This window comes from Folsomia candida, unplaced genomic scaffold, assembly GCF_002217175.1.
Source record: "Folsomia candida strain VU population unplaced genomic scaffold, ASM221717v1 Fcan01_Sc006, whole genome shotgun sequence".
NCBI lineage: Eukaryota > Metazoa > Arthropoda > Collembola > Entomobryomorpha > Isotomidae > Folsomia > Folsomia candida.
In genome coordinates, this window is record NW_019091198.1 from 6,852,116 (window position 1) to 6,859,668 (window position 7,553).

General features: G+C 39.1%; 2 protein-coding genes across 8 annotated transcripts in view; one reads left to right on the plus strand and one right to left on the minus strand.

Annotated features, from left to right (window-relative positions):
* The window catches only part of LOC110850741, a 35,904-nt gene extending 32,389 nt beyond the window's left edge, over positions 1 to 3,515 (plus strand). For 3 of the 4 annotated variants that reach the window (XM_022098272.2, XM_022098273.2, XM_022098274.2), the window contains one exon: positions 2,531 to 3,515. In XM_022098272.2, the coding sequence (XP_021953964.1) occupies positions 2,531 to 2,848 (318 nt within the window). In that variant the 3' untranslated portion in view covers positions 2,849 to 3,515. Of the gene's footprint in view, positions 1 to 1,512; positions 1,647 to 2,530 lie in introns of those variants that run through there. The other variant, XM_035852778.1, reaches the window with a different exon arrangement.
* Positions 15 to 2,404, minus strand: LOC110850742. 4 transcript variants are annotated; one of them, XM_035852781.1, is made up of 7 exons: positions 1,762 to 2,404; positions 1,490 to 1,674; positions 1,297 to 1,428; positions 907 to 1,234; positions 802 to 836; positions 672 to 714; positions 15 to 607 (listed from the first exon to the last, which is right to left on the minus strand). In XM_035852781.1, the coding sequence occupies exons 1-7, from the start codon at positions 1,922 to 1,924 to the stop codon at positions 99 to 101; spliced, it is 1,395 nt and encodes a 464-aa protein (XP_035708674.1). In that variant the 5' UTR covers positions 1,925 to 2,404; the 3' UTR covers positions 15 to 98. The 4 variants fall into 4 exon arrangements, with proteins under 4 accessions (XP_035708674.1, XP_021953969.1, XP_035708673.1 ...); XM_022098277.2 differs by having other exon boundaries at positions 672 to 836; positions 1,762 to 1,918; positions 1,978 to 2,403; XM_035852780.1 differs by having other exon boundaries at positions 672 to 836; positions 1,297 to 1,425.
* Positions 3,516 to 7,553: the final 4,038 nt, after the last annotated feature.

Sequence of the window (7,553 nt, forward strand, 5' to 3'; positions counted from 1 at the left end):
AAATACTGAATAAATTAGAAGTTGAGCTTATTTAAGTTTATTAAGTTTGTAACAACGATACAAATAGACTAGTTCATTAATAAAACAAAAACAAATTATCACTCATCAACAGGCATATTAAATTGTGCTCCAGTCAGGTTAACATGATCGATGTTCTTCTGGGGCATATTCACATTCGTGAGGGCAGCATTGAACAAATCTTTCAATTCTTGGTTGTACTTTTGGAAAAAATACTTGCTTTCTCCGGTGGACATGATTTTGACGCAGTCGTAGTAAAGTCTTGCAAACCACTTTAGCTGACAAGCCACGATGAGTGAGACTCCATACACTTCAAGGGGGAAAGCCAGGTCGGGACGCATTTCATGACCCTTTGCGCGTTCTGCTCTTGCTGATCCACACATCTCAACCCAACTTTCACTCACGTGCTCTTCGTCATTCTCGACTTCGTTGACAATTTTTTCACAGGCATTGACGATGTCCGTCCACAATTGACGAGCTACTTCTTTGATATCATCAAATTTGGTAAAACAAATACTGATATCAACCAGCTTCCCATTCTTATCCACCCATGGGATGACATAGAGTTGATACGTGCATCCGAACTTGGCTAGAAAACCATGCCACATATTAAGTTAGAGTTTCATTGGATATTTAGCGACAATGTAAACTACCTGTTATATACTCAGGTTTAAATGGCTTCTTGTCGATTTTACGCTGTGATGGAGAGAAAAATATTTCTTTTCCAGTTGGTGTGACATGACCTAGTTTTGCATGAAGATCCAAATTGAACAATTTCTTTACCAACATGAGACAATCTGGACATTTATGTTTGACATCTGCAATAATAAAATATATGAAATTGAATTCAGGATAAGGTTCGTTTGTATAAAATAATATTAAATTTACCAAAATGACTGGACATAACATGATGTTTCATGTTCGGATAATCTTTCCATGACCTGAGTGGGCATTTTTGGCAACCAAACAACATTAGCTTCAAATGTTTTGCAAGCACATGTGTCTTTGCATTCCATATAGTAGCAAAAGTTGTTGGACAGGGTTGCAAAGGACATTTTAATTTGACATTTCGGTTTCCTCGAGCCTTGTCCTGTTCCTCTAAATTTGCAACAGCATCATTGTATTCCTGATTGTCAGTTGGAGGAGGCAGTTTGACAAAATATTCCTTGATGCGCATTTCAGGAAGAACTTCTGTGGCTTGCTTAACGTTTTCATACTAAAATTAAATATAGATCTGTTAACATAATTGTATAGTTTAATATTTTTGTGCAATTTAACCTTGTCTATGAAACTCCGAAGAGTGGAAAATGCCATTCTTTTCCTTCCAGCCTTTGACTCATCCATTTTAGCCTTGATCTTTTCAAAAATATCGTCAATTTGTCCAAGTTTCCAATCTTTTAAATCCACCTGCTAAATTCATAATCATAATAGTAAATCATGTCATATCATAAATCTTGGGCTACAAACAAACCTCTTTTTCTACTAATTCATCAGGGTCTTCTAATTCATCAACCTCATCGTCAGTGCTTTCACCAACCGTGACGTCATCGTCATCATCATCAAATGCTCCTCTCAACTCCTTATTTGCTGCTGCTGAACTTGTCCCTCCCCCCGTTTTCATGGACCGAGTGACCCTGCGTGGAGTGGACTGATATCCTAATTACGCACGAAAATGACACATGATTATCTCACAATCATTCAGAAATGACTTTCTCCAGAATCATGCAAATACGGGACACTAACCGGATGAGTTCGATGACTTTGATGACGACATTCGAGCTCTCTTTGTGGGGGTCGTGTCATTGTCACTGCTACTAATTTCTCCTTCGTTATCATCATCATCAGTGAAAGAATCACTTTCATTTCCCTCCTTTCTCATTATTTTAGGTAGCATATTTATCTGCATAATTACTAAATTAGTTATTAAATAATGAATAATAATAACATAATCATACTTACATTTTCCAAACAGAACACTACGTTAAATTTAACCGGTTTATTAAACAATTAGGTTGGATTATAACAATCCACGTTACAATTTAAAACTACTCACTACACTAGACTAAAGTTATGATTGATGTAATGTATCGGAAAGTAATTGAAAATTATTATTATTCGCCCTTTATTGATTCTTTTAAATTGGAGAAATATACTCCAGGATAAGACAAAATGTGGTGGGAAGAGGAGAGTATTATTAAGAATATTCCTTGTCTTTGCTTTTGAACACACTGACCACCACCAAATTGCATAACGAATTCTTAATGAGAGTCCATCAGTGAGGCCAGGAAGAGGTTCCACTTTGGTTTGCATTGGGGTGGGAAAAGGAGAGTATCTTGTATTTGATTTTTGTATAATTGTATAACATATTCATAATGAGAGTCCATCAATACGATGGTATGAAGGGGAGCTTAATCTCTCATTTGGGTAAAATTTGGGTCATTCAAATATTGGTTATTTTACTAAACATCTCATATCTAAATATGCAAAATGTAATACTCTAAATTATTCCTAGAATTCCAAGAAGAATAAAAAGGAAGCAAAATCTTCAAAATCAGCCAAACCTACCAAATTTGTGAAACCGAAAAAGTCAGAGATTTCGCAACCTTGTTGTTTCCATCACGTGTCATCCCTCAGCTCCAGTGACACGGGTCGTCTCTCATCTCTACAAAATTTCATCCTCAACAGTGACACGGACACGGAGACTTCCGCATTTTACAGAAGTACTCCAACCCCCAGTGCTTCAGCGTCCTCCGTCTACTCGCCCACCTCGCTCTCCATCCCAAAGTCCGTCGTCGGGGTGAACAGCAGTGGATCTGAAATTTCGTTCTGATTTCGTTCACACGTTTAGACGAAGCATATGCCATTTTACAAGGTGCAAGTTAATATCCCCGTTGTAAAATAATTATAATATTTATGACAGACTGAACATTTTAAGCAACGATTTTTTTTCTCCGTTAAATTAAATTTATAATAATTCACAAGACATGCTAATTCAATGTGAGGTATGGAACGAGTGAGGAATGTGGTGTGTTCTGTAATTGAACTTGGATGCATGCAAGCGTCCAATTTACTTTAATCTGTGCCTGCTTTCTTAAGAATGATTCTAAGTAATGTTGTTGCAGTTGTTTTGATATTCATAGATTGCTGATGCCGTGTAAAGTTTAGTGATTAGTATGTTGTGTGAAACCCCTTATTGTTCTTGTTACGTCACCATCGAATGAAACTGTTTTGAAACTTTTGTTTTTCTAGGATAAATATTTATGGGAAACATCACTGGGACATTCCAACCTAAGATATAACAACATTGATTAAGTTACGGTGAAGTTAGGCGAGAAGATGTGTAACTAGTGCATGTGTCAAAAAATTAGAAAAAATTAGACAATTAGAAATTCCTATCAAGTCAAAAAACTTGTAATATTTAGTAAATAAATTGTAAACTGGGTCATGTATGTAACAGTAAAATAAACGCAATTTTAATATATTATTTATATCCTAAATTTTGCTTTAGCTCGTCCAATTTGTACATATGTAGCAAACGAATCAGCAGAACGAGAAGCCCCATCACTTGCAGAAACAATAACTGATTCCATCCTCCGATTCCATTGTTCTTTCATCAGACGCATATATCCATAGCACACAAATTACTTATTTATGATCCACGCCTGTCCAGTTTTACGCTACGCATCTATGCATGCACGACTCTGGTATTAATTGTTGTTGCGGTCTTTGTCCTGGCGTGGCTGATAAATTTCTGTATCTATTTACATGTCCACATAACTGCTTACTGTATTTACTTACTGGTTGGTTGGTTGGTTGGCGGAGGAGGGGATCATCATTATCCATCCGATATATGAAAATGAAATGCATTGAGGTCGAAAACAGGTCCGGGAGAGCGTGATGTATGGGTTTAGATGAATAATGCAAACTCGCTCTGGAATTGGAAACAATATGACCTTAAAATTGAAGAACTATTAATCAGCAAAACTGCCACAGCAGGAACAACAACGGAAACTACTCTCCTCTGTTAGAAACTGATTTTATGCCTGGCTTATTAAGTTGGGATTTCGCAACAACAATTCAATGAACGGTTTAGCCAGACTACGGGTGAAGGAAGGAAGGAAAATGAAATATGAAATTGCTGTATTCTCTCGTTTTTCAGGAGAAGAGCCAAAACCAATACATACGTATGTTTCCATTCTGAGGAATAAAATCCAAAACTTGCAGATTCCAGAGTGCACGCAAAAAGTGTATGAAATCGAGTAAGAGTTCCCACTAACCAGTTTTAATATTAATATGTACATATTACATATTACTCTCGGGTTGCAGCAGCAGATGACTCATTGGATACAAAGGAGGAGAAGCAAAAAACATGAACTTCTTCTCCGATTGATGATAACACCCGATTGTCAATAGGAAGGACAAAAGAGTGCTGAAAATAATATATCAATTTTTTTTACTTATATGCACACATATATCTAGCAGCACCACATTCATTACACGAGCATTTCACTTCCGAACTGCAACGTGCTCGAATGACGGTTGAGAGTGAATGAGAGTTGGCACAATGTCCCATGCAAAATCCGTGATCCACTCCACAATCCGCAATTGTGCGATCTAATGAGAAGTTAGCGTAGCGTAAGGGGGGACGGAAATAGTGCCAGAAAATCCTGTGAGTGCCACCTGACTCTAAAAATGAACTCGGTCTGGCCCCAAAATAGCATGGAATCATAAAGAATGACACTCACTCGGTACGATCAGCAACTATATCGGCTTGATCTACTATTTACATGTCTTTTGACTCCTTTTCAACGTGCCGAAGGAATTGTAGTGTAGAAAAACGTAAAGAAATCGCAGCCACTCTGAACCTAATGAGGGTATCGTCGTGTTATGACATAAGCGCACATGTTCATCCTCCTTTTTCCCGTGTTGTTGTGGGTTCACCAGGCAGGACGGGCAGATGCCATGCATTCGTGGTGTTCAACTAAGTGAAATAAATATTCTTAGCAAATCAAGTTCAGGAAAAAATTTGCATACAGGAACGAGTACACGATATGGTCCAGGTGTTGAGCATGAGCAAATGTTTCATCGCGCTCATTCCACTGATTTTTCTACCAAATCATCCAATTATATGGTAATTTGTCAAACTGACTACTTTTGCAGATTGCACATGGGATGAGGAGGAGGAGCAGGATGGGGCTCAAAAATCGGAACGAGTTCTCCTGAAAGCGGCAACTTTCATGAAACAATTGGAGGAATAAGTCTCCTTCAATCAGTCCGCATCACTGTTTCTCTTCGGTCGGATTATGACGGTGTTCTACTTTCGATTCGCATGCAATCTCATTTGTTGGAATATCAATAACTGAACCAGCTCCATTTGGCTTCGTTCGAAATTCAGAGAACGAGTCAGTCTGAATTGTGCGAGAGACAAGAGACTTTCCACAAACTTTCTAGATGAAGTCACTCTGACGTTTGCCTGATTCCTTCAGTTATGCGACATCAAATTTCTCCAACTCCCGCATCTTTACGTGTTTGCCATGAAATATCGTCGTACAAAAATCATGAAGCAGCTCTACATAAATAAAACTGAGGAATTTACCTCCAAGGTTAAACATTCTGGTAAATAATGATTGAGAATATTGCCCTAGAATAACGTAATGATATGATAATGCCGCCCTAAAATATTAAAATTGCCTTCCCTGAATGTTCATACATATTCCCCATCGCTCTGTTCTTATGACTGTCCCAAATAGAAATTCTAAAAATACTTTCACCTGCATTGAACTTGTCTCCTTTTAGAACAATGGAATGGACTGAACCATTCTCTCTCACACTGTTTTGTTTGTGTGTTTATACAAGTTGGAGTAGTCACGAGTTAAAGTAATAAAGTTGGTGAACGGACAGGTCTGAGTGAAAGCAGGACAACTACTTTTTCATCACCTCATGCATTTTTATCGAGCTCTTTCGCCCAGAGGCCATGACAGGACGGGAACTGTGACAAAAAATATTCACCCCGTGTTCAGTGTTCACAGCTCTTTTTGGGAAAGTATAATGAGTGACGAAGACGGTGCGGGTGGGTATTGTAGTGCATGATCTACATACGTATACAACACTCACCAGGGCGTGGAATCCTCTTTGTGAGGAGGAAAGCAGGCATGTGGTGGCGTATGCTTGAGCACTCTTTAATACTGTGCGGATGAGACAGATGTAGTCGAGTATGAGAAAATGATAAAAGGATGGCTAAGAATTTGGTGAAAGGAAAAAGTATGTAAATGCAATCCAGTGGAAGTCCTTTAAGGTATTTATCCGATTTATATGTTCTTTGCAGGCGGTGCTCCATGGTGGCAATAACATTCATCGAATATGTGTATAACTCTGGCTGCTTGGTTGGTTTGACTTTTTCATGCCCCACACAATTGACGGTCATGATGCACTTGGTTTATTCGACCCAACACGCCCCAAACACTCATCACTCGGGCTGAAGGTCTGCTTATAATTTCAATGCTGATGAGCTGTGCTCTGCATCGTGAAATCTGTACCGCTGGATGCAGACTCTGGTATGAAAGTGGTGGTGGTGGCAGATGCAGTATGAAATCCTCGTGGGGAAAGTGAAAACTCGGTAAACTCAAATCACATTAGACTCAACGGAACCAAATTTCGTCTCAAGAAAGTAGACCACCCCTCCTCCTTCCCCCACTTCCAGTTCAAATATATTCATAACTTTATTACAAATTCAAACAAATTGCCAACTCCAGGCCAAATTCCAATCCGAATATCACAACAATATCCTGAGTCGAGGTGACGAATTGGAACGACTTCATCGGAGGAGACAGCTTCGGCTTGCCAAACCAAACTCATTGTGACATATTCTCCTCCTCAATATTATTCCCGAAAGAGTTTGAAGGGTTTCTCCGGCTGGATTTTTACATTCCACTTCTCGCTTTTCCCACTACGACACGATTTTTCAAGGACCAACCTACTCAACCCAATTTTCCATCCTGCGATTCTTAACATCAGCACATTTTCTATTGGTTATTATGTTTTGAATATGAAATTTATTTTGAAAAATAGCCCAGTATTCGGCCCATCACGTTCCGCATTAGATTGAACAGCGTCGCAAGAAAATGATTTTGATACTCGAGCGATCTATCCACCATGGCCACTTGAAAATGTGTTTAGAGGAAAAATATGTGGCTTTCGCACGATTACGAGTCACACATTTTCACATACACGCATGAAACCAAAACACCGCAAACGGTAACTTTCACTACCCGGATATCGGCGAGATTTGGGCACGGGAGAGAAGAAGCAGGAGCGAAGAAAGAGCAGTCAGTAGACGAGATTCGATTGAATAGTACAAGTCATCACATCACAACTCGGGGATTTTGCAGTACGAGTGAGACTGCTGGCTGCCCAAAGTTGGTGAAAGTTTGCAAAGTGATGCACACACTCGTCTCGTCCCTTTGGAAAAGAAATGTCATCGCTGTCGTCCGTACTGCTGAAACGTGATCAAGGGGAAAGCGAAGGACTGCAGAACC

Coding starts and splice junctions, on each gene's coding strand:
- LOC110850742 (XM_035852779.1), bottom strand. CDS start 1,924: ATGCAGATAAATATGCTACCTAAAATAATGAGAAAGGAGGGAAATGAA. Junction 1,675..1,761: donor AAAGTCATCGAACTCATCCG/GTTAGTGTCCCG, acceptor GTGCGTAATTAG/GATATCAGTCCACTCCACGC. Junction 837..906: donor TGTTATGTCCAGTCATTTTG/GTAAATTTAATA, acceptor TTATTATTGCAG/ATGTCAAACATAAATGTCCA.